We start from the raw sequence: 18,472 nt of genomic DNA, 5'->3' as shown, positions 1-18,472 counted from the left end.
ATTTTCACACTTAAAATTCAATTGTATGGATTATGTGTGTTATAACAAACAGAACCATCAACTAATAAGGATGCACTAAAAGAGAGGTAGATGAAAAAAAAATATACTCCTTTCCCCAGACCAGCTTGGGAAAAAAAAATATCACAGTACTGTTACTTGTGCACTCATTGCATTAGGAATACATAAAGTTGCCACTAAATTAGGCAAAATAAAATGTCTTTATTGCCTGGTCCAGATTAAGACCTTTTTTCAAAGTGTGCTGTCATTTAGAATGAAATGTACAGAGAAAATAATTTAATTACCTACAAACCAGAAATTCCCGAAGTAAAATTGCTTCCTCAAGCATTGCAGGTAATGAACAACCACAGACTTCAGCACTAACCTTTTTGCCTGAGGTAGTCTGATATCCTTGGTGTTATTCTAGCCTCACTTCCTTCTGCTCACACACCTGTATGTTTTTCTGACACCCAGTGTAACTAAACAATGCAATTGGACAAGCACAGTAATGCTCAATCAAATAAAAACAAACCATTCAGATTCCTAACACTGCTGGGTTTTTGAAACATGCAGTTGGTTGGACTGTGCAATGCTCTCTGTACTTCAGCTGAGACACACCTTATACTTACAAATTACTGATGACCATTTTAAATACAAAAAAATAAGGCTGTGTTTGTCTTATCTGGACAAATCCAAATTTTGTAAGTTGAATCAGCCATTCCATACAGTATTAAAAAAAACATGCAGTAATTTTCCTGCAGTAAGTTACTGCCATTAAACTTTGCATTTTTTCCAAGGCACAGTACACAAAAGAACTCCTGCAATGGCAGATCAGGTTACCACATGAAAATTTCAACCTTCTAATGACACAGTGGGACATGTTTTGCTCCTTCTATGTGTCAAGTAACATAAGGCAGCACAAGAAGCAAAACAAGGACATTCAGATATCCCTAACTCTTCATTAGTCTTCATGAGTCACAATGAATACTGGTCCCCTAGACAAAAGAGAGACACAATGTTGTAAAATATAATGTAGGAATAGAATTTTATTCTGTTAATCTGCGTATGTATTGGTACAGCTGTTCTGAGAAAGCTTCTGAAGAAAATTTTTCCATAACTCTCAGTCTCCCAGCTGCTCCCATTGTGTCCTTTAAGAGAGGATCTCTCACAATTTTTTCCATGGCATCAGCAAATTGCGTTGGCAGAGGATCACACAAAAATCCTGTAACATTATGTGAGATTGATTCTAAAGGACCACCTGAATTAACTGCTATAACTGGACATCTCATATACATTGCCTCCAAAGGGACAATGCCAAAATGTTCATTGCTTGGTGTATAAAGCACACACACAGAGTTACTAAAAAGAGAGATTTTCTGTTCATCTGAGAATGATCTCAGAAAAGTCACATGGTCATTAACATCAAGTTTGGCTGCGAGTCTCCTCAGCTCTTCATAGTGCTCCACGTTTTCCAGAACTCGCTTATCATAACCACCTGCCATAACCAGGTGAACTTCATCCCACTCATGAGAATCAAGTCTCCCTCGAAGTTCGTGCAAAGCTTCGAGAGCCAATGCCAGATTCTTTTTTCTCTCATACCTATTAATGGAGAGAAACAAGAACTTTTTCTTTTTCGGTATCAGATCAGCTATATCTGCAGGAACAATTTCTTCAAAGCTACTGATGTTGAGCGATGGGTAGAGGACATCTGGGTTTATGTGTGATAGGGACTTAAATGTGTCTTTGAACACGCTGGCAGTGAACTTGCTGTTCACAACGATGCAGTCTGCCATGCCAGTCGTGTACTCCTCCAGCCAGTCGAGCGGCAGTCTGTAGAGGCGCTTCAGGAAAGATTCTCTCTTGGTCAGGAGTTGATCGGGAAAGTGACAGTAAAACAAAACCTTCTTACGGGTTCTGGCCAGTCTAAGTACAGGAATGCAGGCAGACACCTAGTGCAACCAGAGAGACGAGACAAGAGGAGAGGTTAATTGTTCGTGTCAATGCCACCAGTGTGCATATGCGATTTCAAAGCCATGCTCTGAGAGCCGCTGCTTTGCAAGCCAAGTGCCTTCTCTCTCTCCCCAACACAAGCACATCAAGTTGTACTCCCTCATCCAGGACCTCTTGTGGCCCTATAATTTCTCCCAGCTCCCCACCAAGGTCCCATCAAGCCCCAGGATTTCTCCAAGCACCTCCTTCTGCCACTACCAGGGGTGTGCTGGGAGCAGAGTCCAAGCAGCAGTGGCATCCTCTCCCTCCAGCAGTCCCAGAATGTAAGAGGTAAATTGTAAAATGCAGACTAGGTCAAGATTATCTAAACTCAGGACGTTCTTTGATATAAGATCATTGTACACTTTCAAACCTAATCAGCAAGAAAGAAGACCTCATCAGTGGAACTGTCAGCAGCTAGCATCCCTTAGTCAATGACATCCTGGAACGAACAAGCCTTAAACATGTAGTAAATCAAGATGTTGATTTATGCCTATGTATACATGGCTAACTTTGCAAAATATCTAAGGTCCATGTATCCTATAGATAAACTATGTTCATTATAACACTAAAAAACACACCCACAGGTCAGAAAGACCCCTGCTCAGGTGAAGAACATTTCCCCAAGCAAGTGTAGAAGTAAACTGGGGACATGTAACTTGCGCGGAATCACAGAATCAGTTAGGTTGGAAAAGAGATCACCGAGTCCCAATGATGACCCGATACAACTGTGTCAACTAGACCATAGCATAAAGGGCCACATCCAGTCTTTCCTTAACTATATCCAGAGCCAGTGACTCCATCACCTTCTTGCGCAATCCATTTCAATGTATAATCATCCTCTCTGAAGAAATTCTTCCCAATGTCCAAGCTAAGTCTCTCCTTGTGCAGCTTAAGACTATGTTCTTTCACCCTGTCACTTGCTGTCAGGGAGACCAATCTCCACCTGCTAGAATATCCTTTCAGGCAGTTGTAGAGGGCGATAAGGTCCCCCTGAAGCTCCTTTTATCCAAGCTAAACATCCCAGCTCCCTCAGCTACTTGTCATAAGACTTGAGCTTCAGACCCTCCCCCACCTTCACTGCCCTTCTCTGGAAATTATTAACCAATCATAACATTATGAGGGGCTGCACTTGGAATGTTACTAACTCTGAATTTCTGTGTATAAAAGATGGCAGAGAAAGCCTGATGGGGTGTCCTTAATTTGGAACACCATGGAGCAGGCAGGCTTGCACAGCTCTGAAATGAACAATCGATGTTTGTCTATTGAGTGCATCATTACTGGCTAATTGCATACCCGATAATGAGTCCAATTTTGGGGGGATTTGATACTCCAGGGTTCTGGAGCACATCTTTTACAAGAGACTGCAGGAACTGAGCAAGTTTAGTCTAGGGAAGACTAGGAGATGATTAATTCATTTAATATCTCAAAAGGTAGATCTCATCTCAAGAGGATGCTGTCAGACAATTCAGTGGTGCCCAGTGACAGGACGAGCAGTGGCCATAAACTAAAACACAAGAACTTCTACATCCACATGAAGAACTCCTTTGCCTTGAGGGCGGAAGAGCACTGGAAAAGGCCGCCCAAGGAGGACGAGGAGTCTCCCTCTCTGCAGACTTTCCAAACCCATCTGGACGCATTCCTGCAGCACCTGCTGTAGGTGACCCTGCTTTGGCAGGGGGTTTGGAGTAGATAATCACCAGACGCCCCTTCCAACCCTAACAATTCCGTGATTCTGTGAAGAGCACCCCATCGGCATCCCCGCCTCCAGCCGGGCCAGCGGCAGCGGCGCTCCCGTCCCCATGCCCATGCCCATATCCATGTCCGTCTCCGCACCTGGTCGCACACGAAGGCGTCGAAGGTCTCTCCGCTGAGCAGCAGCACGTAGAGCGCCACGAAGGCCATGCGCAGGGCGGCGCACAGGGCGTGCCCGTGGCCGCACAGGCTGCGCGGCAGCCAGCCGCCCGCCTGCCGCACCGCCAGCCCGCGCGTCTCCGCGAAGCAGCGCCCGGGGTCGTAGTGCGCCGTCCAGATCTGCACCCGGCAGCCCCGCGCCCGCAGCGCCAGCGCCGCGTCCACCACCAGCCGCTCCGCGCCGCCCAGGCCCAGGTCCGGGTGCAGGAACAGCACGGACGGGCCGGCTCCTCCCGCCTCCTCCGCCTCCTCCATAGCCGCTGCCGCGGGGTCGCATGCGCAGCCGGCAGTCCCGGCGGGCCACGTCAGCCTTGCTTCCCTTCCTCCCGGGCCTTCCCGCCCGCCCCGCCCGCCGGGCGGCCCCGCTGCCGCCCGACGCGCCGCTCGCCGCGGTGCCGCTCCGGCCCGGCCGCTGCGCAAGGAGCGGGCGTGACCGAGGCGTCACGGAGGGCTGCGGTGTCGGAAGGCGGCCGCCGAGGCAGGGGTACCGGGATAAGGGGCTGCTGCTGCTCAGGCATTATCCGGGGAAGCCGCGCGGCCCCGGGGTGCGCGGCGCGGGGCGGAGCCTGATGCGGGCGGGGACGTGGCCGGAGCGGCTGTAGCGGAGCGTGTGTGAGACCGCGCCGAGCCCGAGCCAGTACTACCGCCATGGTGAGAGGCTGCCCGAGGCGGGGGGCGGCTGAGGCGCCCCTTCCCCGCCGGCAGTGCCCGCCGCCTCTCACGCTCTCCCGCTTCTCTCTCCGCAGCCCGGGCCCAACCCCAGCGCTACCAGCGTCGGCTCCTCCGGCCGCTCCCCCAGCAAGGCTGTGGCTCCCCGCGCCGCCGGATCCACCGTCCGGCAGAGGTGGGTGCCCGCCGCCGCTCCCAGCGGGGACAGCTTGGCCCCGTCGTGCGCTCTGCTTGCCGGGCCGGTGCCCTCCCTGACGTGGCTGCACGGGCTGATGCCAGTCCAGAGAAGGGCAACGCTGCTGGGAAAGGGTCTGCGGCTCCAGTGCTGGGAGGAGGGGCTGAGGGAGCTGGGGGTGTTTAGCCTGGAGAAAAGGAGGCGCAGGGGTGACTTTATCGTTCTCTGCAACGACCTGAGAGGAGGGTGTAGCCAGGTTATGGGCTGTGTCTTCTGCCAGGCAACTAGTGACAGGATAGGAGGGCACAAGTCTTAAGCTGCGCCAGGGGATGTTTAGCTTGGACATCAGGAGGAAGGGGCGATTAGACATTGGTATGGGCTGCCGAGGGAGGTGGTAGAGTCACTGTCCCTGTAGTTTAAGGAAACATTGGATGGGGCACTCAATGCCATGGTCTAGGTGACATGGTGGTGTTGGGTCATAGGTTGGACTTGATGATTTTAGAGGTCTTTCCCAACCTGATTGATTCTGTGAAGTGTATTGTTTCTGCAAGAGTCTCCTGGGCTGCTTGGTCCTAGAAGCTGGTGGAGTACTAACATGTTGTTTGGTATTTGTTTTCTTCTGTCATCCCTTAAAGGAAAAATGCCAGCTGCGGCACAAGGAGTGCAGGCCGTGCCACGTCCACAGGGACTGGTGGGATGTGGCGGTTCTACACTGAGGACTCGCCAGGGCTCAAAGTGTAAGTCGGGTGAATGTGTGCTGGCAGGCTTTAGGGCTGTAGAGTTCCCCTGCCTACATAGTCTTGCAGTCTTTGAATTAATAATAATCTGTCAGTGTTGTGGGGTGCATGGGAAAACTTGCTGATTCCATGGTTGGAATTGCATGTTTAATCTGTAACCTTGGAGAAGGAGTTTCTAAAGTTACAGTGGTTTTAAAAAGGTAGGTACAAGTTGTATTTTGTAATTGCCAAAGCTTACCATATGTGGTCTTTGAAGGCTGTGAGCAATCACTTTGAAGTTGAGAAAGATCACTTGTCTCAATGAATTAAAGCATCTGTGTGCATGTTTTCATTCTCTTTTAAGTAAAAATCTTGGGTTTTGTCTTATAATAGCTGTGTTATGACCTTGTGCACCCCTTGAAAATACAATATAACTGATACACCATATGTTCACATTGGGTGTTTTTATTAAAAAGCTGCAGATAAATTACTTTAGCTGAGCTTGCCTAGCAAATAGCATGCCAGTACCTTGTATATCTCCCATTTTCACAGGGTGAATGTTCCAAGATTATGGTCAAATACCTAGTAGTGTCCCTTGAACTATAAAGAGAGCCCAAGTTTTTACTCTTTTGACCAGTTTGAGTCATTCTTTCCAAACAAACTTTGCAGCCTAATACTTGTGTAGCAAAGATGGAAGGTGTATTTGAGCTGATGAGTGTGTGGTAAGTTATATCCTGCATGGAAATTTGTGCTTATTGTACAATTACAGTTCATTAGCTCTTGTTCTTACTGGGTTGAAGTCTTGAGATGATCAGGGCTGACCCTGTTGCTTGTTTTTTTTTTTAATTTCAAATCTATTAATATTTTCTTTTGGAGTTCTTCAAGAGGGCTGCTGGTACCTGCACAAATAGAACATTTGGGGAAGGGCTGGCGATAGGCTGCTTAGTGATAGTTCTGTGAGTAAGCCTTCCTTTGAAGTTGTTTTACATGTTTTCATTTTCATATATACTTGAAACTTTAGAAAACAAACTGTATCCAGCAAACCACCAAAGCTGTGCTGTTCTGCCTTGTTTACTCCATTCTGGGTCCAGAAAGGAGACAAGGCAAAGACAATGAGCAGCAATAGTGTTCTAGAGCAAATCCATGCAGATAGGCAGGGCAGCTGTTTTCTGTTATTTGGTCTCTTAAAGTTCAACTAAAAAATATTTACACTAAACAGAAAAAAACCCAGAAGGGCATTATGATTTTTTTAGTAGACTTGTGATACAAGCTTTAACAGTTTTGCTAAGTTTCCTTGTGAATGCTTTGATTTCGCTTTTGGTGCTGAATGGCCACTCAGTTGTTCTCATCTTCAGTTCAAGCAGATCAGTAAACAGATTTTCCCATCTATGTATGTTGTGACACAGTGGTTCCCAATTTTGAGGTTTTGGAGCACTGGGAATGGTTTTTTTTTGGAAGCTACTTTGTGTAATTGTATGGTCAGGCTTTTAATGGAAGAATCAAATCTATAAAAGTGAGTTGTTTTTACAAAGTGCCCCACATTAGATGTAACTTTTTCTGAGCCATGGCTTGGTAGCAGCTTTCTTGCTTACAGCTTTCTAGGTATTTTTCTTCAAATCTCTTTTCCATAACAACCAATGGTTATTATCTCTGCCCTGTTTAGTTGGCTTTAAAATGAGAATGGGTTATGAAAGCTTTGTGATTGCCTCAGTGATGTGCTTCAGCTGAAGTTGTTTTTTAGAAACCATTTTTAAAAATGGTTGTGATTGCTGCTGCATAGAGCAGTGGGCAAGCTTAGCCTGGTAGTGGTCGTGGGTGGTCTTTTTTGGTGTTTTTTCATATTGTTTAAAATGCAAGCTCTTAACATTAGTATGAAAAAATACATAAAACCACCTGAGAACAGGTTAATTCACACTAGCTACAAGGAGGGGAATTTTGCTCTAGATAAAAAAGTTTATATGTTTTATATTATGCAGAATTATATTGATGCTTTGGGTATTTTTGTATCTATATTCAATATCCAAAATAATAAATGTGTTGAATAGGCAAGTTGGTTCCCCTCAGGAAATACCCTTTATTTGTATTACAGGATACTTCAAGATGTGTATGCCTTTAAAAACAGCTATTAGTGAAAGAGAGTTGTGGGGGATTTGGCTGAGAGGGGATATGATATTTTCTCTTTGAAGCTTGGAGATTTTATGCTTTGAAAAGAAAACAAAACCCAAACTTTTTTGTCTTTTTTGGGTCACTTGATACCTGTGGTTCCTATATCCTGCCTAAAGAGCTATAGGCAGCTTTCCTGTGGATAGAAAGTCAAATTGAGCTTGTGGTAAAATATGCAGGCTTGTGAAAGACATTCTGAGAAGGCACAGTACCAAATTTTTAGAGGTGTCTGACTCCATTTATTTATTTATGGTGGCCTGAGAAGATGCAGGTGTGTTGAGGAGAATTTCAGGGTTTTAACAGATTTTCTTTGGGACTGGAGGAAATGAGATATATGTGTCAGTATTGGAGAGTTGATTTTTATCTAGGAGTCCAATGTCATCTTCATGTTAAAAAACCACTGAACACACAGTCAGTCCCCACTGTTTATTTCCATGTAGTTCTGTTCTGATTAGTGGGGCTGCTTTGTTCCCGTGTGCCTTTGGCAGAGCTGCTTACCTGTTCCTGCTGCTGAAGGCTCAAATGAATTAAATGGTAATTCAGATACAATGTAAGGACTATAAATTATTATTTATCTTATGTAGGCTATAAACTTACATGTGTATATATATATATATATATATAAGTAAGTAAATAAAATTATAAAATAAATATATTTATATATATATAAAATGCTAGGGTTTGAGAATTATATTCTGTTGCTTAGTGAAAGATACCCCTTGAAGGGGTTGCTTGTGTAGTCACCATGTATGTGGACTTTGTTTATTTTGTTATTAGTTTATGCTTTATGTTTGTGTTCAGGGTTCTCCATACCCAAGTAAGTTTAACTATGATAGATAATAACTGAGTTTTAAAACTCAATGTTAGATTACAGTTGTGATCATTTCAAGTATGTGAATCATGATCTCATAGAAAAATACGTCAGTAAACTCTTTGAATCCCTTTTCAGTTTCCTTTTTTTTTTTTTTTTTTTACTTTGTATTCAGGTAGCATTTACATGCTTATAAACAGTACCCTGGAGGGTAACACAGGCTGGATAACAGATTTCCAATAGCATGTTGAAAATCAAAAATGAGATTGTGTGAAGTGAGTGGTATGAAGGAGTATTGAGTGTGTGTATTCATGTAACTGTTGCATCTCAGAACAGCATGAAACAGCTGATTGAAGCTATCAACGTGCACCCTAAGATTAACCTGTTTTTTAAAAACATTACTATGCAATTTCTAAACAATATATGAAAGTAAGAAGGGAAAAAATAATTTATTCATTTTAGGTAAAGATTTAATGATGTAGCTTTGCCACTTTCTCTGTTTTTCAAGAAAGCAGAAGTCCCTGTCTCACCCACTGCTGCCATTGTTTTGAAATGAAACAAAACCTCTAAAATAAAACAGCTAGTGAAATTTTTTTGCCAAAATTTCAGTAGCCGCTAGAGGACTCTGTTGTTTTTTTATGTCAGACTGCATCTTTGCTAGTTGGCTATCTGAGTTCTAAACACAGAGGATACTTTTCCAGAGACTGTAGAAACAGTGATGAATAATAATGAACCATTAATGGCTTTCTTAATGAGGGGGGTTTTGTTGTGCTTCTTTTATGTAACGTTTAGGGTGTATAGAATTGTCTTTTAAAACAGTGGCAGCAGCAGCAGTTTTTGATAGAGGTGGCTATCTCATTTCTATGTGCCTGAAGGTATTTATGTGGGAAGGGAAGAAGAGTTTTCTTGTACAATTTTGTATGAACTGATGAGCTCACTTGGCTGATAATGAGCAAGACAGACTTCTTTTTTATGTTAATGCATTTTCTCTTTATTTTTAGTGGACCTGTTCCAGTTTTGGTCATGAGTCTTCTTTTTATTGCTTCTGTGTTTATGCTGCACATCTGGGGTAAATACACTCGTTCCTAGACTCAGCTGCCAACTTAAAGCATACATCTTGGACCAAAACTATGGTGGATCCTGGTTGTTCTTGGAGAGAGACTGGGGAAGCTTCCTATCACCTGTTGAAGTCCTGTCAACTTTGGCTATAATACCGAATTAATTTCTCAGTTTGCTACTTGGGCAGCTTTAAAGCCTGTCATGGGTCATTTTATATTTGTATCTGTACACTTAGAATACAGGTATTGCAATAAAATTGTATATGGAAATAGAAACAGTCTTAACTGTATTTTTTCCTCTTCCAGTATACCACCACTAACACATTTTACTAGTGGTTTTCATAAATAGTCATGTTTCTGAGTAAAAGCTCTTTGACAGTTCAAACCAGATTCTTCCAAATGATACATTGCTATATAATTTTATGCTAGAAGATCTTTTTTTGTGGATGAAAGAGGCAAAATCAGGTTCACAAACATGAGAAGGTAACCAATGTACTTGTTGAAATAAAACTGAGGTACCAGTGCTGAGATGGACGTGTTCTTTTAACTCCAGAAGAATAGCTTATTTAATTAATTTTATTTATTTATTTAATTATTATTTAATTTAATTTTATTTTATTTATTTATTTTATTTAATTTATTTTCTAAATGCAAGTTAAACTTTACTCAATGCCCGTTATACATAAAAGTTATATGTTTGTTTTTTTCGAGCTGCACTTGAGGAACAACATGAACTGGTATCTAACTGACATTAAAAAGAATAATTGCATGGCTGTCAAAGACATTTCTCACCCTCAGTCACATGGTGTGGTTCTTGGGGCTGTCCTGGGCAGGGACAGGAGTTGGACTTCAGTGGTCCTTGTTGGGTCCCTTCCAACTTAGGATATTCTGTGATTGAGTGACTGCAGGTACAGACTTTCAAGGAGAATTGAATGGAATGGGAGGACTGGAAAAGCAATGACTGCATTTCAAATAACAGGACATGCAAATAGGCTGAGATACGGCTAAGTGTTGCTTCAGATAATCACTCCAGTTTACTTCTCGATGTTCTGTATTTTCCTTTTGAACAGTCACACAGCTCTTCCTTCTCTTTTTAAAGGTATCTATATATTTGTGCATTAGCATTTCTCACTGCTGATATGATCTTGAAGTTGGATGGAATTATTTTAGCCTGCTGTTCATGTTGAGTCCTGGATGAATATCAGCTTGTTATAGGAAAACAGTATTCTTAGAATTCTTGGAATATTCTTGCAGCCTTGACAGAAGTTCTAACTGCATGTAGTAGAAGCAGCCTCTCTTACCACCTTCCTCAAAGCAATTTTTAAATTAGTATTACTTCTGAAAAGACCAAACTGTTCAGAACTAAAATAAGAATGAGGAATGTGGTCTCTGGGCTATAGAGGTAATTGTTTTGAGCTGTGCTAATGCCATAATACCTAAAGTAAATGTGGAGGGAAAGATAGAAAACTTGGAGCAGAAACTGGAAGTTATCTTAGAAAATGTAATGGTAGGAAGGTGTTTTTAGAGGTTTGGAAGTTGAGGAGCAGGGAATTTTGGAGACTCAAAGGCAGTGGTGTAGCAGAAGACTAAATTGGTGGAAACTGATACAAAGAAATCATGTATCAAAGGGAAAAGGATCCATTAATCATTTACCTCTATGTGTATTGAAGGGAAGTAAAAACACAAGGGAAAATAAAGTAAATTGGGGTGGTAGTTCACCACTTCAGAAGGTGATACCTCACTTAAATGCTTTGCTTAGCAAGAAAATAATTTCTGTACAGTCAGCAATTTAATTTTGAGGCAAGAAAATGTAAAGAGAAGAACAAATGCAGGTCAGTTGTTCTGCTGACCATGTGAACAGACTGTGCTGAGCTAATTTGTGGTGCTCAAAGGAAAAGGAATGGAATACTCTTAGTGTAAGGATAAGGAATAACAGTAATATCAAAGTAAGTAGCCTCTTTTTTACTATGTTTTCTAATACACTGTTTGACTGTTTCCTAATACAGCAGGACACAATTTTCTTTTAAGCACTTCCAGTCCCTAAAAGCTGTTTTCTCACATCAAATAATTTCATTTAAAGTCTTCTATATTTTTGCTCTTTTGGTGTCCTTCTGCTTCTAAAGACCAGAATTGATGATGGTCTTGGAAAAGTGATGGGGGAAGACTTAAGACTTATTGCTGTACAGCCTTTTGATAAATTTTTAATACATTTTAATACATTTAGTTCAACTGAGTATAAAAATGCTGACTATTTTTACAGTGATGTCCATATTTAAATATTTTAAATAATTTTTTTTCTCTAGAATGGCCTCTACAATGGATTTTTGCATGCACCTTCAAAAGAGCCTAATGTCTCTCATTTTGCACAAATTACTTTGCACCCATGCTTGGCTTTATATTTTGTGTCAGCTTACCTCTGGTGATACTGAAGTTTGATTCAGCTAGCTGAAACATCTTTAGTTTTATTTTCCTTGTATTTAATTAAAACACAGATTCCTCTATTGTATGCTTCCAAGTTGTGGTTATTTGAATTACTAGCATGAATGTGTTGGATATTCATGCTCATATTCTTAGTGTTTCATGTAGACGAGTTGTAGTGGAGTCTTGCAGCTGATGTTTATCAAACTTCAGCTCCAGAGGGGTACAGATAAAGAAATGCTGGTTACAAAGACTTACCAGAATTTTGGCTAATAATGAATGAAATTCTGTTTGGCCTGGGTGAATAAATTATAGCCATATTGATAAACAGTAGCTAATCTGTTATGCAGAAAACTAGTATTTCAGTAATAGATAGAAAAGAAGAAAGGACAGTCATTTGAAAAGCTTTGTATCAGGTGACTTGGAATTAGTAAGACTTTGCATTCTTATGCCTACTGGTATGTGATTGAGATACAAGCTTGACTCAGCTGACTTTTGTAAATATCTTTACTTAGGTGCTGCAGAAGGCTCTTAAGTCCTCAAAGATCTTTACTTTGTCTTCCTTACAATAAAGATTCAAGATATCTGGAAGAACTTGTGTTTCATTGAGGAGATGATAAAGTACTAGAACCTTTTATCCTTGATTTAAAGTAGTTGCAACCTCAGACTCCATTATCCCTCAGCTGAAGAAGGGGTTTTACGAGGAGATGGTTCTTTTGCACTTGAGTTCACCTGTCTTAAGGTTTTCTTCTCCCCCCACCCCACCCCCAACAATAAATCTGAGTATGTGAGCAGGTTCAGTTGAATTTAAAGTGACTTAGAAGCTGAAAGACAGTGTTCTTGAGGGTTGGATGGAATAGGTAACTGATAGAAGAGGGAGATGGTCAAAGCTCCTGCTGTGCAAAAGCCTTGCACTTTTAACTTGTTATCCAGGAATAAAAGGGGGAGAGAGTCTTCTTTAATGCCTTTATGATAGGAAAACTTTAGCTCTTGCACATATTTGCACACTGAGGTCGATCACCCACGAGCTATTGATCTGTAGGTATGTAGGTATATGGGCTTCATTAGTTCCGGTGTTTCAGATTTGCCTTTTACTTTTGCCATCTGCTTAGAAGCCAGCTCTCCTGCTCAACACACACATGCTCTTTCTGGTGGTTTTATTTTGGTTTTTTTTTTTTTTTTTTTGCTTCCCTGGAGAAAGAGATGACTTCAAAGTCTAACTGGTTATATACTTCCTGCTTTGGTAATAAGGCTGCATTGACATCTTCATATTAGCTGTTTATATAAATGTTGTTCATGGAAGAGTTCTCTAAACTTGGCATTGGTAATAATATACTAAGAATAGCAGTGATTCTCAGCTTAAGATGTCTGAGGGGGGGCTCTGCCTTTTAGCTTTTTTTTTTTAATTGAGGGGAAACTTGTACAACATTTGTGATTTCTGCTATGATTTCAGAAGTTGCTGAAAGGAGAGGCAGGGTAAGCAAGAGCAGGTGTGAAGTTACTCCTCATCCCTGACATGTATTGTTATCTTTTCTTCGTTCTGTGATCTATTTATCTCTTTTTCTCTGGAGAGCTCCGAAGATACTGAATTGTGCCATGTTGTAGCATAATGCTCTGATGCAGAGATATGCCAGGCAGTAACAATAATGAACAGGACAGACCCATTTTACTTAAGTCAAAAATTCAGGTCCAGATGTGCATCACCACAGATTTGATACTGCTATCACACATGTGGCAGCAGGTTGCAAATAATTATCCTTGTTTCTTTTTTTGAGTGATTTTTCACACGACTGCCTTTCAGAATAGTATCTGTGACTTTTTGACCAAACCAAAATTCAGAAATTCTTTGAAGTTACATGATTGTTTCATAAAATAGAACTAGGCAAAACTTCCCATGCACTGCTTCCTTGAAAGAGCTGCTTGTCTTAAGAGGTGAAAAAAGTGAAATTCCAGCTAGTTTAGTGTGATTTTTTTTTTTTTTTGTTCATGCATTTATCACTGAGGTAGTACACTGACCTGGTTTTCTTCTCAGATACTACAGAGAGATAGAAAATATGCTTACACATTCTGCAGAGGTTAGACATTGAGTGAAATGCTTCCCAAATCATAAATAAATTTGTGGTTACTATGCTCTGGTTTCAGAGGGACTGCATTCCCAACATCGCTTAATTATCAAACACTATTCTGAGAGACCTTCCAGTTTATTAGCTACTGTCTTGGTTGTTTTTCTGGTAAGGTAATACAAACAGAACCTAAAGCCATGTTGCCTTAAATTCCCAAAATTGGCTGGTTAGTAAATGTTACTCCTGACTTACATGAAAGTGCCATGCAGTTGGAGTGTTGCGTTTGTTGTAATCAGTGAAGGAGAACATATGTGTTCCTCACCTCAGGGAGACATCTCTGAGGGAGAAACATAACTGCATGATACAACTGCAGAGAAATTTGTAAAGGACCAAACTATTGTAATTCAGTGTGAATCTGAACTTGATGCAGTTGTGGGGTTTGGTACTGCTTTCTAATTTTGTTCCATTTTTGTTTCCATATTCCTCCTTTTACTTCCAAAAGTAATCAATGGATAAAATTAATTAAATGTAATATTAAATATATTTTAAAACTTAACACTCAACTTTCTTTAATCTCAAAGCAAAATTTTTTTGTTTGATTGAAACTGCGATGAAAAATAATTACAAATGCCTACATTTTCCATGAAATTGAAATTCACACTGAAACCAGCTCTTAACACTAGGCAGCCACGACAGTGTGAAATAGTATTGGAAATATGGGTATAGGTCATGGCAAAATGTACTATAGTAAGAACTTGTGGATGTCTTTGATCCAGCTCCCTGCTTAGAGCAGAGTAATCGTCAAGGCTTGATCAGGTTGCTGAGGGCCTTCTGCAATTGCATTTTGAGAATCTCCAAGGAAGGGGTTTCTCTGGGTACCCACCTCTGTGCTTAACCACTGTCTGGTGAAGATATTGTTTGTTATATCCAATCAGAATTTCTTTGTTGGACCTTGCAGTGATTGCCTCTTGTCCTTTTGCTGTGCATTGCTGGGAGGACTCCAGCTCCATCTACTTTCTAACCTTAGCTGGGAACAGCAGCTTGTGTTTACCCTCAGCCTCTTGAGCTGAACAAACCTGGTTGTCTCTGTCCCTGTGTGTCATGTGCACCAGCCTCCAGCCATCTAAATACCCCTCTCCTGGGTTCTCCAGTTTGTTAGTGTTTCTTTTGCACTGGGGCACAAAATTCAGTTTTCCAAATGAGTGTGCAATAAGAAAGTATCTTTACGAGTGCTTTGCTTGACGTGCCCGTTGTGCATCTTGTTCCATGGTTAGTCTTTGTTGCTGCAAGGGTGTGCTGCTGGTTCATGTCCAGTGTGGCCACTGGGACATTTTGTGCAGAGCTGATCTCTGGAGAGTCAGGCCATGTCTCACTGCATGGAGTTGTTCCGTCCAAGATGCAGGACTTAACATCTGTCTGTCCTGAACTTCAGAAGGTTTTTTTGTCTCATTTTTCCACACTGCTAAGGTCCCCAAGATTGCAGGGCTCTTCTCCACCAGCTACCACTTTGTGAAATTTGGTGTCCCCATGAACTTGCTGAAGATGCAGATAATGAGACCAATTGCCTTCCTGCCAGCAGCACCACAGTGAGTTTGCATCACTGCAGGATTACTTCAAGCTTCTGTCCCTGTTTATGGCCATCCTCAAAAAACCTGATATGTCTGGGCTTGAGTGTAATCCTGGCACTGAGATACTGAATTTCACATAAGGACAGGCTCTAGCCTCATGCATGGAGGATGCAAGTGAAAACTCAGACGTGCTTGAGAGTGCCTTCCCAAAATTCACTAGGCACTGTTCCCAGGCCTTCTGCTTATTCATTTCTCACCCACCACCTGTGCATTCAGATCTATCTGCTGGCTCATAAACTGATTTATATAAAGTTCTAACTTCTCAATAGCCTACACCATTTCTGTTATGTGTAGCTCTCACACAGACAGTACTAGAAGATGCCTACAACATGCACTAGGTGGCCAGAGCAACACATAAAAGTTAATTTCTGGTATGATTTCAGTTGAAAAGTGTGTTTTTCTGAATTTCCTCTTTGCATTCCCAGTGAAACCAGAAGAAGGAAGAAAACTTCCAAGTATATGCTCACCCTGTATTCTTTCTCCCCTTGAACTGACTAGTCTCTGAAAGGAAAAGGGGCTCCAGGAATATAACTGTAGCAATTCTTCTAGGTATTTCTTTGCCAATAAAAAAGGATTGTTAAGATATTTTCCTAAAATGAGTTAAAGCCACTGCATACCTGTGTGGTACCTGTGTGACCAAATAATGAGATGCCTTTGTGTCCAAACCAGGATGAGAGTCCAGGTTCTTTCTCCTGGAACATTTGTCTGTCCAGAGTCTCAAGGCTGGATGGGTTTCACCTCATTCTCAAGTAGTCAAGAGGCTAAAAGTGTTGAGGAAGAGTTGTCTTCATATAATCTCAGGTAATTGCCAGTGCTGACCAGCCAGGTCCCGTGTAGTGGCTGAAGTGTGGATGTTTTCCAGGGAGTTTGGGTACAGTTACTTGAATGTTTACAGCTCACTTATCTTTGCCATATAGATGTCAAAGCTTAGTGGGGGAAAATAATACCAATGTCTCAAAGTTCACTTTCCCTGCTCTTGCAGGCAACACAGTGTTAAAGCATTTTACAGGTTGATCAAACTCCTTAATTTAAGGTATATGAACTTCCCATGTCTTTTCTGAGAAGGTACACTGGGATATGTACAGCAGTTAGCTCCCTCCCTGTATAAAAAGACACCTCTTGGCAGTGAAGTTGTAGGTGTAGTTGTGCCAGATTTAGTAAAATCTGTAGCTGATTCACAGGCAATGTAAATCTGCCTGTGTTTTAGGAAGATGGTGTTGGTGGAAGTCAGTCTGTGCCTTACCCCTACAATGCACGGGCATCAGGTAATGAAAAGAGATATCTTTAAAAGCCACCTAATTGCCATGTTTTGTAGAAAAGTTCTGTGAGACAATTGTATTCATGCTCCAGACCCTGTTCCTCCACCATCTACTGTAAAACAGTAGCTTTCAGATAATGCTGAAGTTGGCAACAATAGTTCTACTGATAATTCATGGATCAGATTACAGGGAACTTTGTCATAAAAACTGGCATGCATTCCAAACACAGCATCCTATCTTACTCTAAGTGTCTTTGTGAAGTACCCAACTGTGAAAAACCTGCAAAGGCAGATAAAAGTGGGAGAATGATGGCACCGTGGGTTCTGGCATTCCAGTGCAAATCCATTGTGCTGTTGTAAACCAGCAAATGTATGGAGTCAAAGTGGTACTTTCACATACAAAGTCTCTTTTTTTCACTGTGCATTTAACACCATCAGGTCCCAGATTTGAAAGTGTAATTGCAATGCCTAATTAGCACACCCATGCTAAATATTTCCAGTACTTTCTGTGAGAGAAGAGCTTTCATGCAGTGCTTCTCATCCTACATTTCCCTTCTCACCCTCACTTGATGCTGCTGGGTAAAACCCCTATGGCATTAAGAGCCACTGCTACTTACTAGCTATTAGTAATAAGCTATACCACCATCATTTCATTATTCTCCCAGTTTTCTGCCTTCAAGCTTTGCCCAGACTAACCCCTTCAGTTCATTTCTGTTTTAAGCAATCATAACACTTGTGCTCACCTCCTGATAACCTCCTGATAAAGTAGCAGTTTCTACTTTGAAGGAAGACATCATTCATGTCAATGGTGAGGTGGTTGGAACTAGATGTTCTTTAAGGTCCCTTCTGCAACTCTGTGATTCCGTGTAGTTGAAGTTTGGATGTGGTTCACTGAAGAACTGACTTGGCCTTGGTCTTGGTTGGTCTTGCACAGGCAGTTTCCCTTTGCTTGCTGAGAAAGTCAGTAATCATAGGTCATGTTCTTTGTTGCTGTGTGTGAGATAAAGCTGTTTCCTTCAAAGCAATGCCAGTGCTTTGCTCCTGCTTTCATTTCTGCACTGCATCAGTGCCACTCCCAATTTCTTTGTGTATGTGCCTACCTTCGTTCCTTGACAGAAAGCACTGCTTGGATTTCTGCTGAGGGGATCTAGAGTCATCCTGCCTTTTTCAGGAAAAAACAAATTGATATGAAAGCGTTGGGTTAGTCCCACCTTTACACATCTGCTTCTAAAACTGATCTCTGTGCCTTAGGGGGTGTGTTCTTTAGTCACATTAATGAAGAAATAATAGTGTTTGTCTCAGGCCAGACTTGCTAAGATGGGCTGAACCTTGAATATATAATTTATTTTTTTTTTCTGTGAGATGTATGCTGTCCTTGCATGGAAGCAGCGTAGAAATGAAAGAATTTAATCTTTTTTGTGTAGCAATTCAGTGACACAGGTCAGGCTGGAATTCAGGATTTCTGGGGTCCTTAAGTTACACATATTCCTCTGTGTAATGCTGTGCTTGGCATAAAAGTATGAAGTCCATCTCAGTTACCCTGTGCCTGAGCTGTGAGCATGAGGAAATACAGGAGGACAGTGTTGTCAGTTTACAGCAGAGATTGGCTGTGT

General features: G+C 41.7%; 2 protein-coding genes across 2 annotated transcripts; one reads left to right on the top strand and one right to left on the bottom strand.

Moving 5' to 3' along the window:
• Positions 1 to 1,018: 1,018 nt before the first annotated feature.
• On the bottom strand, positions 1,019 to 4,222 carry ALG2 (ALG2 alpha-1,3/1,6-mannosyltransferase). The gene is made up of 2 exons (XM_038128711.1): positions 3,823 to 4,222; positions 1,019 to 1,946 (listed from the first exon to the last, which is right to left on the bottom strand). Exons 1-2 carry the CDS (start codon positions 4,153 to 4,155, stop codon positions 1,044 to 1,046), a joined length of 1,236 nt encoding a protein of 411 aa, XP_037984639.1. The 5' UTR covers positions 4,156 to 4,222; the 3' UTR covers positions 1,019 to 1,043.
• Positions 4,223 to 4,409: 187 nt separating this feature from the next.
• Positions 4,410 to 9,770, top strand: SEC61B (SEC61 translocon subunit beta). Its single transcript, XM_038128712.1, has 4 exons — positions 4,410 to 4,551; positions 4,647 to 4,744; positions 5,380 to 5,481; positions 9,436 to 9,770. Exons 1-4 carry the CDS (start codon positions 4,549 to 4,551, stop codon positions 9,521 to 9,523), a joined length of 291 nt encoding a protein of 96 aa, XP_037984640.1. The 5' UTR covers positions 4,410 to 4,548; the 3' UTR covers positions 9,524 to 9,770.
• The last annotated feature ends 8,702 nt before the right edge of the window (positions 9,771 to 18,472 follow it).

This window comes from Motacilla alba, chromosome 2 (assembly GCF_015832195.1).
Source record: "Motacilla alba alba isolate MOTALB_02 chromosome 2, Motacilla_alba_V1.0_pri, whole genome shotgun sequence".
NCBI classification, from domain to species: domain Eukaryota; kingdom Metazoa; phylum Chordata; class Aves; order Passeriformes; family Motacillidae; genus Motacilla; species Motacilla alba.
Note: the sequence above shows the minus strand (reverse complement) of the source record. Positions and strands in the feature narration are given on the sequence as shown.